This window comes from Anser anser (assembly GCF_964211835.1).
Source record: "Anser anser genome assembly, chromosome: 3".
In the NCBI taxonomy this organism is placed as follows: Eukaryota; Metazoa; Chordata; class Aves; order Anseriformes; family Anatidae; genus Anser; species Anser anser.
In genome coordinates, this window is record NC_139722.1 from 119,128,562 (window position 1) to 119,149,648 (window position 21,087).

Consider the following 21,087-nt stretch of genomic DNA (forward strand, 5'->3'; position numbering starts at 1 on the left):
AGCCAAGTGCACGAGTGCTTCACTGGCAAAGCAATATTGCACTTACAAGGTGTCAATGGTGCTGGGAGGGTAAAAAGATCATAAAAAGAAGACTGAATGCTGAGGAGTGAGGGAGTAGGGCTTCTGCAGCACCCAGTTCAACCAACACATGGTTATCAAGTCCTGCTCAGCATACGACAAGTAACTCCTTATTGGTATAATAAAGCTCGGGGCGGGGACTGCAAAATAACCTTACAGATAGGAACCACACAGAAAGAAATGAAATGCTGTCTTCCTGAGTCTGCTGACAGCCTGTAACAAACACTGTCACCACCTCACTCCCATCTATTGCTTTGAAATCAAAGCTACAGCAACACTGATGCTGATGGTGTTAATTATTTCACTGCCAACCTTTTTTGCGTTTTTTTTTTTTCCACTAAATTTCTTTCCATATTTTCCTGGCTACCAAAATCTCCAGCCATTCCCTACTAAGCTTGAAAAAATTAGTTTCACTCACAGCTTGTCTCAGCCTAAAAGCACCAAGGTTTGTAAAGAAGGAACAGCACCAAATTAATTATTTTTTAACAAACAAATTAAGAATTCTGTGACTGTTTTAATGACTGAGTTATTAATTGTTCCATCCAATTAATCTAAAAAATCACTTTTTAATTAAATAAAATTACCACAAAATTTCCCCCTGACTTGCAGACTTCCACAAAATTCATCAGAATTCATCACTGCTTCTTGATGGAGGCCAATGCAAATGTGCTCTCTTCTCTTCCTGTAATACTCAAGGGCTTCCTTTCCATCATCCATTTAGCCTAAAATTTCTTTTTCCAGTTGTCTGTCTGCTTTCTTGGGTAATTCTAAGAAATTTGCTGTCTTACATTTTCTGCCATTGATTCAAACTGCACATAATGTAAGGATGTGTAACTCTTCCAACATGGTGGTATTTTACATGGACTTTGCAAAGTCAGGGCAAACTTAGAACGGGTTGAGGCGATGAAGAGTGAAGCCTTTTGAACAACACTCATGTTGAGTGCTCTCTTGCAGAAGCTCAGCTTGCTTTCTCCATTGCCACAGAGTCTGCTCCTTGATTTATGAAGAATGAGAGGGAGACCCATCACCCAGGAACACAAACCCACAGCAGCCAGTTGGTTGCACCACACTGATCTGCAAAACATCCCCACTGGCTGGACTGAAAGCAAAAGAATGAGCAGACAGGGCTGAGCTGCTGTAATTTTCTCACGCCGCATTACATGTTACGTAGCTAAGTGCTCCTGACTCACACGCTAACTGCAGCACCAGGGGGTAGTTAATAGGCACAGGCACGGTTCATTGTCTGTATTGCTGTGACTTTATAAGGTTGAATCAGATTGCTCTGGCCCTCCGTGGGAGCTGTGAGTGAACAGACTGTTTCTCACTGCCCACCACCATCCCACGCTGTGACCAGCCCCTTTCCTTGAGCCCACTGAAAGCAGGTGTTTCATACCACCTGCCAAACCTCGGTACTTAGCAGTCATGGACAGTAAACAACTCTTAAAATAAAGAGGAAAAGGGGCAATAACGCTTTGGTGCATGTGGGCGCTGGTGCCATAAGACAAGAGTGGATGCCAGTCCCGCTTGGCTTCCCAGGAAACATGCGCCTGCCTTTGTCCTGCACTGATTTCCCTGGCACTGCACAGGTTTGATTCCAGCCCTCGCACCGACGGATCATTTTGTTTTGGGATGTTCAGCGGAGGCAATGATTAACTTAAACCAGAAGATACAGAAGAGGCTTGGATGTGTAGATGGGGGCAGGGCGCTGGGCCAGGAGCACTGTGCACTCCTGAGAAGACTGTGCAGAGGGAACAGTGTTGTTCTTTCCAGAAACCCAGGAAGAAGAAATGCAGCGGGCCTCATGCAGCCTGGTGGGAACTCCCCCTGTCCTTCCCAGGAAAATCTGCCACAGAATTTTCCTGCTTCTCACTGTCTCCTGGATCTTTCAGTAAATGTCTTGCAATAATTCAATTCTATACATTTATATATACTTCATCTATCAATCTGTCTATCCACCTACCTGATACCTTTTGAAGAGAAACAGAAGGGGACTGGCAAAGTCTCTAAAATCTGTCTCAAAAGCATTTAGGACTCCAGACACAGCAGTGTTATGTTCGCACACAGACCCCCATGCACATGCTCCACTGTTCATCCTCTGTACGCTGCTGGGATCTAGCAGCACGCTGCCAGCTGGTAGCCCCACCTGCAAGTCCGACCCTGCTCATGGCAGTGGTGAAACTTCCTCCAACTTGAAATGGGGCATGACTGTCACCCCTAGCTTCTAAAATTGGCCATTAATCAGATTTAGTGGCTTAGGAGCAGCATAAAGAAATCCAGGTTGGACTATAATCAAAGGGAAGAGAGACTGGCTGCTTGTCATTGCTGCAGCAAGGGTGAGTACTTTGAGGAGCACGTGAGCAAATTTAGGGTGTCAGTTTCACTGAAAATCGTGACACAGTTGGAAATCTCATCCTGCAGCTGAGCGGATTCCTTTTATTTTTCTCACAGATTCTGGCCACAGAATGTAAATAGCTTTGTTAGGAATCAAAACATTTTCTTTAATCCTCTCTACTAATACCTGGATTTCTTGTCCTGAGCCACCAGCAAGATCCAGCTATGCAATGGCAAGTGAGGTTGGAGGGTATTTTGGAGCAGGTGTCTCCTGGAGGGAAGGGGAAGCACTAAGCCCTTTGAGCGATGCTTATGTCCTCATTTAAAACCCTGTGAAGTTCTGGCCACCCATTTCCAGAGATGACTAATTCAAACTGGAACCAGCAACTCCCAGGATGGTCAGGGCAACAAACAGTCCATCTGCCAAGGAAGGACTAACAGAGTCCGGCCTCCTAGCAGGTCTAGTGGGAACACAACAAACTTTGGGAATCACAGGACATTGCTAAACTATGAATGAAGCTGTATGAGGCAGTCACCTGCGAGAGCAGGGAATTAGACTCACTGCAGCCTGTTCAGTCCAGGTCTCTGTTCAGTGTCCTCCGCACTGCCAGCAGCTCCCTCCAGACGTGATGCCCACTCGTGGTATGAGGGTTTCTCTCTTTAACCTCCACCACTCCGAGTGGTTGCTCTCCCAAATGGAAAGAATAAACATTTTTGCCTGCAATGTTTTTCTGTTGCTGTTGGAAAGAAAAAAAAAAAGAGAGAAAGAAAATGTGTGGGTACATAGCTCTGGAAATGACTGCAGAGAGATAACACCTTGCAAAGTTTATTTTCTAAAGTGGTTTTATTAGCAGTAAAATGGGTAAAAAGTCAAGTTCTTATTTCTCTGAAGTGAAATTGTTACAAAATGGCTGCTCTGTGGTATTTCAATATTTTTTTTTTCTGTGCAGGAGCCTGATAAAGCGACATGCACATGCTGGAGCTGTATAAAACAGCAGTGTTGTCTGACAACTGACAGGACAACAATGCCTTGCTTTGTGTGGGGATAGGGTGGCTCCAGGCATTTCTTTTATGACCTCCTGTTATTCTCTGAGATCTCAACGGCAACTTTTTCCACCTGCCGCTGCTGCTGGTTGCAGCGCCTGGAGGAAGTGTGGGATGTATTGCTCATAACCTCCCGATTTGCAGAAACCGGAGGCACGGAGTGGTTGTGTCAACACAACTTGTCTGCCGCACTGCAACCGTGTACGTGCGCAGTCACACTCATTTACCCACCAATGATCAGGGTTTGCCAGGGACAGGGGTGCCCACGTTTACTGGAAAAAGTGATTCCCCTGGTAGTGCATTTATGGTGCGTAGCTGTATTCACATTAACAAATCATTTTATTGGGCTTTTTGACATTACAGCAAGAAAAGCCCGTAGGAAAACTGCTTTCCAGTTAGTTTTTCCAACACATTCAGCAAATAGTCAGGAATCATAATTTTGTCTAATTATACTTCAACATCCTCAGCTTGGCCTTTGACGGGGGTGTTCTTGCTCCAGCCAGATGCAAGCTCTGACACAGTGGTGCACATCACGCTTGGTAGCATTTACCCCAAAGCCCTCATCCGGTAGCACAAACATCCCCAAATTGAATGCCAGTCAGTGCCCTGAAACACCTGCAATTCCATAGCTAAGAAAAAAAAAGACAAGGTAGGAAGGATGTTGTCCGCATTGTGCAGATGGGAGACAGATTCAGTTGTTAAACATGGACAAGCAGTCCCATCAGAGGGTATCCAAGACATCAGCATGAGGCTGACAGATACAGCCAGCAGCAGGCAACCAAACACCTAGAGCATCTGACATAGCTCCAGAGACGTGTCTTTAGGCAACGCAAGCAAGCTCTGAGAGTAAAATAAGTTGTTTAAAGTGATGCAGGAAGACAGTGACAAACTAGGAATTACCAGTTTCTCCTGAATTCAAATGTGCAAGATCTCAGTGCCTGTCTTTTCCAAAGTCACTCCCTGTCAAGCCCTCACCAGTAGGCATTATTCTCTCCTGAATATGCAGCAAAAAACAGGGAGGAAAAGGCTGTCACCATCCTCTGTCAGCTGGGTGGTGGAGCTGTGCCAAAGACCAGCAAGCAAGCCGCTGTGCGAGAGCACCAGGAGGGAGATTGGACCTTGACGTACCCCCAGGCAGAGGCTGCTCTGTCACTTAACAGGCAGCACGGACGTGACAAAGGTGTTTCTTTGGAAATGGTAACTCTGCTGAAACTCTTGGGGTAACTTATATCCAGGCAATAGGCTGTGCTGCAGAAGGGACGCAAAAAGCAGTCTTTCCTCAAGATTTTATTTCGGAGCTATTTAAAAGTAAAATCCAAACAACAGAGTAATTTTTCATTACCGTGTTTTATACAATATCATAAAATCTTTAAATAGGATTCCTCATTGCAAAAGTAGCTGATTTGTTTTTCAAGTGCTTTCAGATCAATTAAAATACAATAAGAGCAAATGCAGGAAATATTTCTGTTACAGACAGTATTAATTGTGGTGAGCTGTGGGTGAAATGGAGATGACAGAAGTCAAAACCCAGAAGAATTAGAGCTTGTAAGGGACATTTCTGAAAACCCACGATCTATAAAAGCTATGCTCAACCCAAATAAGCTCCCAACCCAAATAATTTCTCACCACCTGTTGTTTCAGACTTAGTAAGGGCTTCTTGCTGGAAGCTGCCTTTCAACACTGTATTCCCAACACAGTTTCAGGGGGAACCGTCAGCAACACACACAGATATTGGTATTTATGTGTCTTTCCACAGCATATTTGCACTTCTGATGCTATTTCATTCCCTACTGGTGTTAGTAGGCACTTTCTGGTCTAGACTGAGCTTCGTGGTTAATGCTGGGACATTTCTTATAAGCCAGCTGCAAAGAGCCAGCCCATCTAGGGAAGGCTGGAGGAGGCGGTGAAAGGCATGACCAAAATGCTGGCAGCTGAGCAGGGAAGAGGATGGGTGCCTTGAGATCCTATAAATCCCCAAAGCTGCCTTGCTCCTGGCCATGTCCTGTGGCTGAACCTGTCTTGTGCAAGACCCAGGGAGTCTTCTGAGTTGCTGCAAGGCAGCCCTGGGGAGAAAGGATGACCCCTTTTATCCACAGCTGAACTTTGTCGCTCCCTTTGGCAGTGTGTGTTTCTCCTTCTGCCAACGACCAGATTAAAACTGAAAGGGGAGTAGCTGTAACACAGGCATCCAGCTTTTAATAACTCAACATCCTTCCTAGGATGCTTGATGACCAACATCTCTCTTTGGCTTTTCTGCAGCTCTGCTAATGCCACAGCGCTGTGGTAATTTCTTTCAATCTTACAAGAAAGGAGCATAAAGTGGGGTATTGACTACCTCTGACTTTTTTAGTAGAATACGCCAATGCAGTCATCCCCTGGCTACAAATATCCATGGGAAGAATAGATGTGTCCTTTAATAACAAGGAGAGTGCTTAAAAAAGAACACTTTATTGCAGTGTTGCCTTCACCACAGTAAATTGCAGCATTTTCATTTTCCTGTATTTATTGCACTGAAGTGTTTATATCACTGTGAAGCAAATATTTGCTTTCAAAGGTCACTCATTGTCTCTCTCTTCCTCAGGGGATATATGTAGGTCTCTCTTAGGCTTCACTATGATTCTGTAAGGATATACAATGTTCTGGCTATGAGATTCTTTATTGCACCTGAGCACTACTAAACTAGCAGATGTAGAATTCAAAGTATAATAGGCAATGCGTTTCCATTAGCCAGTCTCTCTTTACGTTCTTCTGTAACCCTTAGTCTCCTGTTGTGCTCCTCTGCCAGCCCTGCTGTAACACGCAAGACTGGCTCAAGGGGAATTTGATGTAAGTTGCCCCGTTCCCTTGGCTTGGCACATGACATTTTTCGTAACAACATTTGGACTTCTGTCTTCTTTTAAGAGAGCATTACGTATGTTTGTCTGTGAACCCAGAGGGTTTCCCTTTTCTGAAACAGAGAGACCAAGATCCTTGCGAAATTTTGCAACTGCATCTGCGTATACAATTACTGCAAGTATAAACACAAATTGACTGAGTGCGTGCAAGTGGCTGTAACTTCTGTAGCAACTTTTTTATCAAAGTTTAAGATCTAAGCACCTTAAGATAGTACATCACAACTTTGTTTTGCTGATCTGTCACCTCTGCAGTAACCACAGACAAAATAAATTGTAGTTTATTGAAAGTAAAGAGCACGTTTTGTAGAGGTTATGCCCAGTCATACTGGGGATTTTTAAATCATTATAGGCTTTTGATACTTGATTCAAATCAGCTTGAATGAGAACAGAACGCAAAATATCACAAGGAATTTATTCCCTGAGGTCCCCAGTAGAATCTTTGGTCAGTTCCCATTTTACTAAAATAGCAGCAGGTTTTAGCGGGCCAAAGACAGACCACTACTTCACGTTTTTGAAAGCCCATCCGGCAGTCAGTGAGCGCAGCTCCACTACCGCTTACCTTTGCTTGGCCATTCCTGTCATCCGTTGGTTTCAATGTTCTAATAAATCAAGGGGACCACATATAGGCCCCACATTATTTTAAAAAAATCATCATAGAGGGAAAACCTAATTTGTACTGTAGTGATATAATTCCCTTTAGAACATATGAATATGTTCTCTATGGGACTTTATAGATAACAGGGTTTGTTGCTGGAATTTCATGAAATTGGAATTGAATTTAAGCATATATGGGGCTTTTCTTATCTCTAATCTGTCCTAGTCCACCTTTAGAACTGCTAAATTTTAAAAAATAATTAAACCCATTCCTAGCCACCTGCAACATATATGCAGTTTATCATACTGTCTGCAAATAAGTAACCTTTATTGATTCTTGTGCATGGTTTTCTATTAAGTAAAGTTGAATCAGCACTGCTGCAGGGTACTTTTGTTTATGACTAAAACTTGATGTAAAATGACTTGTCTGGAAGAATGCTTTTTGCTATTTCTCAATCCATTCTAAGTGCTTTACAAATACCAAACAAGCTCAATAAACCTGTCAAGTTCAATCACTTGCTACAGAACATCTCTCTGGTTACAACCTCTGACATTTTTTTCAGTTTGATGCAAAAAAAGGATGCATCTGTCACTAAAATGTCAACTGATGCTTCTAATTAACCAAAAAGGAAAACTCCAAAGAAAAATCAAGAAGTTTCACCCCTTTGTTACTTTTTTGCACCACCCAACAATTTTGCTGGTTTGTGATCAGAATTTAATAAGTAAAAGATCAAAAGTCAGGCTGGAATCTACTTGAGAACTGAGCTTTCTGCACATTTTTTACTATCTGCGGTGACTGACAAGCAGACAGCATTATTAGTTATTGTCAGGAAAAGCACTCATCTCACCTTCACTTGCTTACAAGTCTGTAATCATTGAGCTCACATGGAATATGCTTAGAGACTGAACCAAATCCCCTGTTTACAGTGAGGAAAACACTACCAAATAGACATAAACCAGGACCAGGTTTCTGCTCTTCACAGTGAGATGTATACACCAATTAGATCAGCTCCAAAATCATGTCTAAATTTTTGTGACTTTTGCTAAAGATCAATGCTGCTCTTTTGCCAGCACAAGTGTAGCGAGGGATCCAGGCAGAGGAGAATATTTTATTGCTGTGCCAGAGATATGTTAATGCTGAGTTTTGCCTCGATCTGTGAAAAAACACTATTTGTAAAGCAGTGACCGCTCTAGTGCCAGCCTGTGCCAGGTGGGACAGGAGTTTGGACAGTGGTCCTTTATCAAAATCACTTATTTTTATCCCCGCCAAGCTGGCTCCATTTGCTGATCAGGAGCAGCTTCTTACATGAAGCTGCATGATGTGCCACAACAAGCAATGTGCGTGCAGCAGTAGGGTGGGAAGGTTGGGGTGGCCTTGAGAACCTACCCACTCTTTCACGTGCCCTTCAGGAGAGACCAATTCCTGATTCAATTTTTCCTCCTAATCCTCAGAGTGTGACAGTTTTGCAAAGCTTATTTACTGCTGTTTGTGAGCATCCTTGAAGTGCCTGATATCAGTCTGAATATTAGCCATGAAATTAAGCTCCACATTAGCATCATCCGGGGCTGCAGATGAGTTGCTTAAGCTTGGTCCTTCACACCACTGTGACCGTGCAGCTGGCAGAACAGGGTGGGCTTCTTTTCCAGCATATATTTGGGCTTCTAAACGTTGTGTGACCCCTCACAGAATGTCAGCCTCCTTCTGACAAGGACGTAGTGATGTGCTCAGTGATGAAAGTAGGATGCCGTGCCAGTAGCTTCAGGGCTGGCTCTCCGAGATGGATTTCTTCCTGCTGTAGCTTCAAAGAGGAAAAGCAGCCATGAGTGAGGGCAGGGCTAATGTGAAAGCATGAAGGTCACATATCCCTTCGTAGATAAGAAAAACAGTAAATTTGTTGCTGGAGCTGCAGAAGAAATGCAAGGAGTGGTCTGCTTTCCTTACACATTTCTAAGTAAACAGGATGCGATCCAGGAAATATCCCGGCCACCCAGCTGTACCTGTTCAGCTCATACTCCTGTTGTGCTGATGGAAAGTGCTGTCAAAGCAATAAGTGGATTCATCTCAGATAGAAAATAATTTGCTTTTAAAAAGAGTTATTATTGTTAAAATTTTAGAGCCAAACTCTGCCCTGGCTTATCTTGTTTTGTAAAGGCTACACATATCACAAAGACTGGACAGAAAATAGCCTCTGGGATTTTGCTTTCCTACAGCAGCTTTACTGAAAGGGGCTGTTTTTGTCCTCTTTCTGTAATTGAGCATGATGGCATGTGCTTTATGGCTGTTTATTCTCAGTCCCCCACAACTTCCCCACCTCCTCTGCACCTGGGATTAGGTTTTTCTGCAATGAACAAATCTAACATTCAGTGAGCAGTAATTTGCAATGTGGCATGCTTGAATCGAGCAGAGAAATAAGCCAGTGTTGTTGTTATAAAGACCTGACAGATGGTAGGAGGACCCGCCTTTCTTAATCAAGTCATGCTCAGTAATCAGAGCTAGCTCGAATTTATAACAAAAAAGAAACCCTAACCAAATGAAGATTAGTGGGCTGCATCCTGATCTCGGGTTAGGATGAGCTCAGTGGTGTTGACAGCACCAGGTAAGTCCTGCAGTCTTTTCACCTGAAATGAAGGATTCGCTCAGGTAGATAACTTCACCCAATCCAGCTGTAAATATTGTTTCAGAGTCTGAACTGGAGTGTCCTGGACAAGTCGTTAGCTGATAAAAATCTGCAGTTTCATTGTCTTTAATTTCACTGGAGATACATTAGCTGAGTGTCCAGCCCTCCAAGCGATGCAGTTGAAATATAGGATGCGAGCAGCATAGGCTTGACCTTGACCTCCTTCAAATTAAGGCTTTTAATTCTAGGGAAGAATAAATGGGTCTGAAGCCCACTTCTGGTACCAAGCAGTGCCCCCTGAATCTCCAGATGTGGTGTGTATAGCTTTTGAATCATTAAGGAAAAAAGAAGGATTTGTTTTTCCTCAGCGAACATGGTAAGAATAGATCCTTGTTCCTCAAGAGTGATTAATAGCACAGGAGTAAAGCACCACCTTGAAAAATCCTGTGTGCTCTGTGCCGTATAGGAATGACTATCCAGAATGGAAGAGTTTGGGTGACGGCACTCGTAATAAAAGCACTTCTGGGGGACTGACATTTAAGCACATTGCGGTGCTTCAGGGAGCCTAACCACACTGTTTCTTTCCCTTTTCGCTGTCTTCCAGGCTCGCAGGCAGCTGAGCACAACTCCTTGATCTGCAGCTTCCACAAACACACCCACAGCTAAAATGGCGGAAGACGCGGATATGCGCAATGAGCTGGAAGAGATGCAGCGGCGTGCCGACCAGCTTGCTGATGAAGTGAGGCTGATAGCTAAGCAGGAACCCTGGGGCTGGGTGTGGGTGACAGGCACGGCCAGAAACAGGAGATGGTCTGGCAGAGGAGTTCTGGGACTGATTCTGTTTTCTGTCAGCTTTACGCAGAAAGCAGAACTGGAAAAGAGATGAAACAATTTAACATCGTGTTTGGTCCAGATTAAGTAATCTAGATTAAGATATTTATTGATCATGAGTTTGGTTTAGGTACTAGGACATCCATCAGTTTGACTGACTTTAGAGCAAAAAGCAGCAATGTAATATTGTCTGAGGATCCCTTCAATCTGACAAACCTATGCAATATTTATTGTCACCAATTAGGTGACTGAAAAGTAGCTGAACACTGCAGACCGTGTTTCTAAAGTGGAACACCAGCTGTTCCCAGCACCACCGCTGCACCACACAGGCGAGGGGAGCGCATACGTTAGAGCCCGCAGCTGCCCCGGGATGTGGTGGGAAGTGCTGCATCGTGAGCCCTGCTGGGGACCGAGGATGAGGAGATCACCATCACCTGCTGATGGCCTGATTTGGGGGGAAGGCAAAGAGCACAGGAAAAACATACCATCAGCATGAGCCTGCACGTTAGGGAGGGAAACTGTCTTGCGAAATCTAAGTGGCTTTTCCTGTTTTTTTCCAGTCCCTTGAGAGCACCCGCCGAATGCTGCAGCTTGTTGAAGAGGTAAGGACTGAATTTTATTTGAGCTTCTGTTGCGAGCAAAAGTGATGGAGACTCTGACACACCAGGAGGTTCTTTTTTCCTCTTACTTACATTGCTAGGGCATGGCCATGGCTTTTTGTACCACTCTGTCCCTCCTCATCCTTGCCCAGGCGCGAGGGTCATTTGAGACACCATGCCTCAGCTGCCCAGGGTCGAGCTGCAGGCTAGCTGCTGAGGCACGATGTTTTGCCCATATCTGAGTATCCATTGAGCCAGGATGCTCGAGATAAGGCAAGGAAACAGCTTCTGAAGGTGATCTGGAGTGAGGGACAAACAGCTGAGTTTGCTGCAGAGCTCCTGGAGCCTCGTGCTGGCACTGCTCTGATGTCCTTGCCATATTGCTGCAAGCGGGGAAGGTGAGAAAGGCCCTCTGCCTCTTTGGCCTGTCCTCTTTGACAACTCCCTCTACAAAACCACTTGCAGCTATTTATAGAGCATCAGTCACCACAGCGTTAATTGCCACTTTACGCATCTCTGAAACATTTATTAGGGTTTCAAGGCTTATGAGATGTCCTAGATCAACAGCTCTGGAGAAGGAAGTTGTTTCCACGGTGCTGGGGAAGGGGACTTTGGCTCAGCCCCCATGGCTAACACAGCCTGCACCAACCTGCAGGAGTCACCCCCAGAAAGAAAAAGAAATTTGCCCTCATTTCACCCTCTTCGTAACAAAGGGCTTTAAAAGCCGGGCACTAGCAAACTCAGTTCAGGTTAGAGCGATCAGGCATCAGGTGGTGGAAAACTTTGCTCCTGCCTGACAGGCCGTGTTATTTCCAGACACCGTGCGATCTGTGGCTCTGGAACCGGTGACATTTTTAATCAGGGTCATCAGTACTGACAGTCCCGGTAATCCTGACAACTGGAGGAGTCTCCAGCAGAGACAACGGGCAGAACATGACATCAGGTCCCACGTCCAGGAACAAGCACAAGCCCAGCCGTAGGCTTCACAGCCTCAAAATCAATCAGGACTGTGGAGATCAATGGAGTCCAGTGGAGACAAAATTAAATTTCCATGTACAGATAGACGAGCAGATGGGTCATTGAGCATAGTCAGCATCACTTCCCTGCCACAAACACTTCAGATCTAGGCCCCTTGCAGCCAAAACACGTTCTTGTCTTGCAAGCAATCTGCCCCTCTTCTCTGCTCAACTCCCTGGATGTGCCATTTCTAACCTTCACTTCACATCACCTCCCGGCTGGACGCAGCTCCTGCTTTAAAATCACTTCACTGACATGCACAAGTCTTACACGTGTACCTCCACAAACACAAGGCAGGAGAGCCCACCGCCCCAAAATGCCTGTGATCGAAATAGACAACGCAGATGATGAGTGGGAAGAAAAAGAGGCACAGGAAAGGGAAGTGATTTGCCCAGGGCCGAGCCATTGGTAAATATCAGCCTTGTCTCTCCCAAGCTGTATTTGTGTGACCTATGCACTGCTTGAGTTTTCCTAACATATTGAACGAGCATATTGTGAATGCCACTGGAGTTTTAGTATTAAATCACAGCAAATGGCAAAGTGGGAGGAGAACCGGGACTGCTGCATTTACCAATGAATTTATGTAGGACTCTAGTGCTTCTTGGAAGAGCGCAGCATCTCTCTGGACCTGGCTTTTATTCAGATGCTACAGTATCTTCCTGTGCAAATACAGAAGTTTCTAAAACTAGCCCTGAGTAGTCAAGGGAATTCATTTACAATGAGCTGAATATTATTTTCACTAATGTGACTACAAAAGACCTTTAAAATTCTCTTGTGCTCTGAACAGCTGGTTGATTACTCTGACCCCATTTTCTAGGTACCTTACAAAGCATGCAGCAGTTAAGGAGTGAAAGATTTTAGACTAAAAAGACAAGTGGTGAGTGTCTTTGAAATTGAACTTGTGTTTCACTGATTTAATAGACAAAAAAAAAAAAGAAAGAAATCCAATTAGACTCACTTGCTTAGCAGAACCTGTCTAGTGAGTACAGATAGAAAATATTCTTCCTCAATGAAAGAATGCTTTTTACTTTATTCTCTTGATAAAACAAATCCAGTACTCCTTAACCAGGAAGAGCATGCTTCCACGTTTAAGCATTATTCCTATATATATATATAAGGATTCCTGTCATGGTTGGCTCCACTCTGCTAGATGCTGGGGAAATACAGAATAAACAGCCTGACTTGGCTCCACTCTAGAGACAGAGGAGTGCTGTCTGCTCAGGGAAGGCCTATAGCAGTACAATGCTGAAATAAGGCCAGAGCGTGAGGGACAAAACCGATGTCCACAAAGGACCTTCTGGGCACTCCTTGCCCCAGAAGACTCAGCTGAGTCTGAAGACTAAGCCCTGCTGCTGTTTGCAGGAAATGTCAGTGAGGAAAACAGAGCTGTTCTCCTTGCTGAAGGACCAAATCTGTTACTGCGGCTTATTTTTATAACCCAGCTTTGCAAGGAGCTGATTGTTTCAGCCCTAGCACAACAGGAGAAGCCAGAATAAGTGGTGAGTGGACATTGTAAAGTGGCCACTGCTTTGCCCGAGGGCAGCTACGTACTGGGATGGCGGATTACAAAAATCAGTTTTCTCTGTGGTGCTTGGCATAGCCATGCAACACATAGCTACATCCGCATTAACCAATGGCATTGGAACTACTCACTACTCACTGCCACAAATACCTGCATTTTATTACATTGCTGTGCAATGTTTCCACCAAACATAAAATGAAAATGAACATTAAGTAGGAGAAGTAAGACTAAAACACAGTTTGTAGCTGACTTTCTCATTATTTTCTTGTTCAAGCTTTTAACCTCTGAGCCAACCTTACGAAATGCAGAATAATACAGTAGGAGAAAAGCCTTGAGTCCACTACCATATTCTAGTGGAACCACCATCGTCTTTAAAAAAATCGATCATTGTAGGGTGGAAAAGAAGCTTGCTCTGACGCAGCAAGGGAAAAAACATCAACAAGATCAGTAGTGCAGAAAGACCAGCAAGAAAGCACTTAGCAACGAGCACAGACAAAAGAGTTGTTTTGTACATTCAAATCCAGACAGGACTATTTCTCCTCTTACATGCCGCAGGGTTAGAGTCAAGTTTACTAAGATATCAGAGCTGAAATGGTAAGTTATGGAAGTCTGATAACGTCACGATGCTGCTTGGAACAGGACACTGAACATACAGCATGCCATCTTACTTACCTCCTTCATTTGTGATTGGGAAGTTAAGTTTCCTGTGACATTATTACCACAGTCAAATGCCCCTTAATTATAGACCAAAGAATTAAAAAAAAATCTATTAATTTAGATTTTGATCTAAATCTTGACAAAGCTGATTCGAAAAATCCCTTTGACATTATTAGCTATTGGAATGGTTTTACTCAGACAAGTGTTTTAATCTGTGTAATTCCACAGAAACACATATCTGGCACAGAGGAAGGTGATTCATAATTCTGGTGTCAGTGCTTGCCATGCAGGATGAAACCCCGTGTAGCTGGGTCTACCAGCTGCATAGCACTGGAGTCAGGGACATTGCGCTAGATGAAAAGCAGGCACACAGGATTTGACGGGGGTTATACGCAGACCTGTATTGGCTGAGGATCTGAGCCTGAGGATCTGAGCCCCAGGGTGAATTAACAGGCTCAGTGAAGTAACATGGCTCTTCAGTCAGGCACGGAGAGACATTACAGTGTTAACAGGGTGACAGTGAACCTGGAGCTGGAGTTGACTAAATGCGTTACTACGGATGACTAAAAGTGTTTCTTTGACCACATTTTTGTCTTTAGGGTGTTGACATGCCTCTTTAGTGTCACTGGGAACTGCTAGCAGTCTCAGCCTGTCCTGGTTTATAATTACCTGTGTTAATTTATTCAAAACAAACTCTATAATCCATACTGATTAAAGTAAAATTCTTCATTGAAGACGAAGTTTGTGTTCTTCACATAAGTGAGAGTGTATATCTGTTTTTCAGGCTACCTCCTGAAACACAGAGGAAGGGATTTCTAGAATTTGGGTTCTCTGTCTGATACATCATTCCCTTATATTGCTAGGAAAACCAAACCTTGGGCTTAACCGCAGTTGGAGTAGCTGCCTTTTGTAGTGGGCATGGATAGGAAACATACTGTATTTCTGCAGGGACTGGCGGGCCCTTTGAGAAGTCTTCCCAATTCCCTTCCTTGGGAAATTCAGTGACATAGCAGTAATAAATACAGCAATGCATTTCCCCTCCAAAGTGCTGGGCAAATTACAGTGAATGCCTTGTAGATTAATTTAATGGGCTTTGAGTGAGACCCTACTATAAAAAAGTTTTATAAAGCTGTTACAGAAGATTGAGGATAACGTATGTTAAAGACTGCAGCAGGAATCCAAATTATGCTGTTAAACTGGCTTCACTGAAGCACACTGCCTTAGGATGATGTATCTAAAAGCTGAATTAAGCCCAAAGTTTTAAAATCGTATATTCTAGCTTTCTGATCAGTAGCTTAGCCTCTGGTCCAGCGGAGAAACTGGGTGTGTGCTTCACAGAAAGCACGTTGAAGTTGAACCCAAACCAGTACTCCTTGTTGGTTTACCTTTCTCCAAACACTAGAGCATAATGTTACCCAAAGGCCGAAGGACATTGACTTTCATAAGCTGTATGGGGTCTGCAAACATGGTGCCATTTCCCCTAGTGTAACTGATTTTTTAAAGTCAAAAGCGATGGCCTCCTGCTATGAGGGGTCATCTTGTGAGCAAAGTTTGTCAGGTCTGCATACCCCAGGCTTTGCAGAAGAGTTGGCAACACATGTCAGTGTCGGTGGAAATCAAAGTCTGTGAGGATACGCAGGCCGACCTGCTCACTCCGAGAGTCAGGGCTGAGCAGGTTCGAGGGCTGTGTGGGAAAGATGAAATGTTTTACCATCTGCAGTGTACCTGTTTTATGGATAAACAGAGGAACTCCAAAGCTGTCAGTTTAATGCCTCAACAAAAGCAATTCGTGCTGTGCCATTTTCTTCTAAAGAACAGGAGTGTGAGATGTTTGCTGTACTGTGGCAAAATCCAGCAGCCCAAATTCTCCTCTCAGGTGCAGCAGGAAGAGAAAGAGAGTCAAAAGTGAACCCAAAGAGACAAGGATGTTGAGAGATGGATTAAAGTGGCATGCACTCCATGAACTTTGCAGGACCCCATCAAAGATGTACTTTCCTTCTCTCCGGCCTGAACTATCCTAAGCAACCCATTTTTTGAGAACCCTTATTTGCTGAAAACTAGATGGAGGATTGCCTATGCAAAGATTGGAGGGTCTTAACTAATTCCTCCATTGCACAGGAAGACAGAAACACCCTAATCCTGGGGAAAGCGTACCATTAGCAGACATTTTCATAACACCACAGACCTCACTACTTCTGCCCATGCATGGGTTCCCACATAGGATCTCGTTGATGTTGTGTGAGTGGGAACCTTTCCTGAGCCCCTGGACCTGCACCCACCTCCTGTCATGACATGGGCTCATCGGGAACCTGTTATCCAGGTTTTATGATCCGTCGTTGTAAAACATATTCTTCTGGGCTGGCAACTTGCAAACACAGCTTTCGTCACCTCCTGCTACACGCTCTCTAAGCAACCAGTTCGCGTGTCTGCCGACAGCTGCTCCCACTGACCGAGGGCAGTTTCTGTGGTAGTTTTAGTGCAGGGAACGCCAACGTGTTCTGTGCTTGGGAAATCTCTCTCATGAGCCCCAAATACATTTCTTTGGTACCTTTCTTCCTCTGTATTCCTTTAGATGAAGAAAGATTGATATTTCTAAAGATGGCACAGCCTGTTGTCACTGAGGGTCAGATACCCAGAGTGTTTCTCTCCTGCTCAGATGTCTGGATGATGAGCACATTTGCCAAATAGCTCTGTTTGGTTTTGATCTATCTAAAAAAACAGTCACAATGGAAATTAACTTTTGGGAAAGTCTGGATCTGTTTTAAATGTACAAATGTGATTTTATATATATTTTTTCAAATTGGCTGCACATGGTTAATTTTTTTGTGAAAAAACAATTAATGCTTAATCAAAACTTGGAACAGGAGGAGATTGTCACTTGATGTCTGAATCACCTCTTGTCTTTGTCAGTGAGCATCTTTTTATTAGCCTCAATGTGCTTTGGATTAGATCTCAGATGCAGACAAGTGTATTCAATGCACACTCTAATATTTTCACATTAGGATTAATGCTGTGGCAGGCTGAGCTACAGGTCACTTTCTTAAGAGATAGAGTATTGCCTGATGAAATAAAATGGTATTGATGGCCAAGTAAGTAGCAGAAAATTGCACCTCTTTAGCTCTGTGCAAGGATTTAATACGAAACACAAACCATAAGGTCCAATTGCCAAGTTCCTCTCTCAGCATAGGTCTCATTCAGGTCACTGGGCAGCTTAACTGCATAAAGGCAGATTGCTCAGATCTCAAAACCAGCAGAAACATAAGGTCAGAGGGCTAACAAGCATCAAGCATTTCTCAGCCTGGCTATGTTGGACTCATTGAAAGCCAACACCTATCACACCACCAGCTGCAGGTTTTCTAAGTCCGGTATTCAGAAAGGTGCAATATCAGACCATGCTGTATTTACAATTTACAATTATCTTTTACCCAAGAGGACTCAGGACCCGAGCAGCCTCCTTGTGTTTGCATGACGTATGTTTTGTTAAAATACATATAAGTCATTCTGGGTAAGCCACCTTGGGCACCAAGAGCACAGAAAGAGCACCATAACAAGCTACCTAACATCCACTGCTCAGCAGATCTGATACTTGTCCCACAGAAAATTTAAGATCATTAATGGTGGCTTCCTTACCGTATATAGGCAAATCTAAGAAGACCCTTGGACTCTAAGTTTGTAAAGGCTGTGAAAATAAAAGCTGGCTGGGACTCAAGCAAGTGCAATATGAGCTTGAAAGGAGAGCGAGCAGCAGCAGCACCCAGCAGACAGCTGGCCCAAGGGCAGAAGGCTTCTCTCCACCTGCCAATTCCCACAGGGACTGAAGAAGGGGGAGCAAACCAGGCTGCACGCATCTGATGCTCTTCCCAGTTCCTACAGTGACGCAGACACTAAAGACAAGAGCGGGAGTGCAGAGGGAGGCAGACAAGAGCGCAACAAGGGGCATCTCACGTCCCTCTTGAACTGAGTGGGGTGCTCTTGAAGCAGAGCAGAGAAGCACCAGCTGCAGCCGCCAGCCAGACCTCGAGTGCTGCCAGCGGGCTGGTAGCTGAGTCGCAGCACGTAGCGCGCTGCTGGCCAGCCTGCGAGCACCCCAGAGTGCGCCAGTGGCGGAGAGACACCACTGCTCCCCGACAGAAGGAGGAGTGATGGCAGGAGGGATAATATGAAGCCCTGAACATGCTTCTGGGAGGGGGAGGACAGCCTGAAAAAAACAGGAGGGATGGTCAGGACACGAGGTTTCTCTTCCTCGTGTTCCTGTGTAATTGTGGGCAAGCAATTGCCTCTCCCCCGGCCCCTGCAAAATCAGCACCACCAACTTTGTCTGCTTCACGGGGACATGGGTGGCTTTCTGTTCAAGGAAGCAGCTAAATTACTGCCACACATGCCCAGGTAACTCCCCTGGCAAGCTGTCAGGCCACAGAGGACTTACTTCATCTGTTATTGAAATGCAACAGTCAGGATATCATTCAGGCCATTAATTATTCACAGATGTTATCACTGCTCTAAGCAGAACGGAGCTAGTTTTCCCTTTGTAATTAAAAAGGAGCTAATCTAATCTGTGATATAGCTTCGTATCACAGCACCCAGAAACCTGAGACACCTGGTCGCACCCCAGAGTAGTGATAATGCATGCAAAAACTGTATTTGTGAAAGGTGGCCTGCTGCTGGTTCAGGCAGGATGGAGCTCAGAAGTGCTCAGCTTTGCCTAAGCCCTGCTCCCAGCGAAGGTGATGGTGATAAGACTCCATTTAGCCTTCACAGGAGCCAAGATAGGATTGGCATGGAGGGGTTTAAAAGTCCTGCCTTCAAGCTTAGTCCAAAGTCCATTGATGGACGCTAAAGGTGATTGTTGAATGAATTAAAATTTGGCTCAAAACCTTACCTATTTGGTCTCTGAGCCAAAAAACATGATTTAATCCTACTAAATGTTAGCCTGCCTTAAAATGGATTTCCTAAGGAGGTAAGCTTTCTGACTTCTGTGTTGCAAGGACTATGTACAAAGCGCTATGGCTTATTACCAAACACGTTTGTGTGCCATCTATTTCTCCTGTGGGATGAGCATACATCTGCAGTGTCAACACCCCCTTCTTCCCTTCTCCTGCTCAGAGAACTTGGGAACAAACCCTCTTTATAGAAATGGCTCTCGCATAAAGTGATTATTTAATCTCACGGTCCGGGACTTTGTGTTGCTGCAGTAGTTCAGTGTCCCAGTGAATCCTAAAGGGCTGATGGTACAATTTAGATTACACAGTTCCCTTTATGGTGCCCGGTCACATAAGGGCTTTGGATTGTGCCACCAGCCCCTTATGACCTTGTCATTCCTTTCACTGTTTTTCTTTTGTCTTCCTATGTCCCGTGCCGAGGACTGAGAGTTCCCTCACTGATCTCTCTTTCTCTCTCTTTCTTCTCCCCTTCTCTCTCCTTACCTTGCTACCACTATTGGGATGTAGAGTAAAGATGCTGGTATCAGGACTTTGGTTATGTTGGATGAGCAAGGAGGTAAGTTCAGATTGCTTCAGTAAGGACGTAAACCATTCTCAAAGTACTGTACTAACTGTGTGCAACCCTGAATCCCAGGGCCATAAAACACGTACGGTTATGCATGAGAACCCAAGAATCTCTTTGTCTTCAGCTTCACTGTCTGACAAAGGAACGTACAATAGCTGTGTAAGAGTCTGTACTTCTTTTGATCTGTTTCCCATTAATATCAAAGAGAGCTGCAGGCTGAACTCATCAAAATCATCTTTTTTTCAGCAAGCATTGGGCCGAGATCCAGCTACATGATGGGAAGATTTGCCTCCATAAATATAAAATCCAACATTATTTAAGCAGGTGCTATGTAATTTTCTCACTTGTTTAGCTACAAGTGAAAGCCATGCAATATATGCATCCCAAGAGAAGCTAAAATTGTTTGGCTTGTGCAAAATTCTTTTTTTTTTTTTTGTACAGAAATGTCAGTGAGGATAACAGGAGCTTAACATTAAAAGCTACGGAACAACTGGCTCATTACAAGTGACCATATATGAGCCTTTAAACTTAGACAAGTCCCTGCCTGTGGATGACAGTGACAGAGACAGAGCTAGATGTATTCAGTGCATCCCAGGAAATTACATTTTTGCCCTTCATAATACCACAAAGCAGCAGGTAGCTTCTCCTTCCCCCCCAGATAAACTAATATTTGCTGCAGACCCACAGCAACAGCAAAAGAGAGTCTCCAAAGAGAAGTTAATCAACAGAGTATGATTTTCTGCTACTCTATATCAAACCAGCCCCACAAAAGCCCGCATTATTATTTAGTATGTGGCACGGTGTGAAACTGTGCTAGGAAAAATTTTCTACAGAGGTGACACTCTGTAGCTCAGCAAGCCCCAACAACTATTATAAGCAACGTTATGGCATTATTGGGAAATGGACTGCATAACCCGACAAGCCCTTTTCATCTATTACATCCCTGCTTCTCTGGCACTAAAATGAATGAAAAGTAATAACAGGACCTAAACAGAAAGTATTTTCTTCTGTTTGTTGTTAGGTACATGTATTATTGCTTCTTGTATTTTATTTTTTCCTTTTAAGGAAAAGAAATTAAACTAACCAATTTTTTCTCATCTATTTGTCCTGACAAGAAAAATATTACAGATGTTATCTATGGATGTTTCTTATTTCCTGAATAATGTCAGTAACAGAACTATCACTGAATACAGAAAAACAGATTATTTATATTGAAACAGATACAGCACCTGTGTAAATAATGTGTTTTGTTTCAGAAGTGTGTTAACACTTGAAATAAATCACAAATATTGTCAGAGAAAGTCTGCAAATATCCACTTGTATCCAGTAAGGAAATTCAGGGGCAGATTCAGATCAGCAGAAACTTTAGCAGTGCCTCTAACTTCCCTTGTGTTTAG

General features: G+C 44.0%; 1 protein-coding gene across 2 annotated transcripts in view; it reads left to right on the top strand.

Moving 5' to 3' along the window:
- The window catches only part of SNAP25 (synaptosome associated protein 25), a 62,674-nt gene that overhangs the window by 22,896 nt on the left and 18,691 nt on the right, over window positions 1-21,087 (top strand). For both annotated transcript variants that reach the window (XM_083828950.1, XM_083828951.1), the window contains exons 2-4: window positions 10,164-10,298; window positions 10,951-10,992; window positions 19,633-19,681. In XM_083828950.1, coding sequence (XP_083685076.1) covers window positions 10,227-10,298; window positions 10,951-10,992; window positions 19,633-19,681 — 163 coding nt within the window. In that variant the 5' untranslated portion in view covers window positions 10,164-10,226. The remainder of the gene's footprint in view (window positions 1-10,163; window positions 10,299-10,950; window positions 10,993-19,632; window positions 19,682-21,087) is intronic.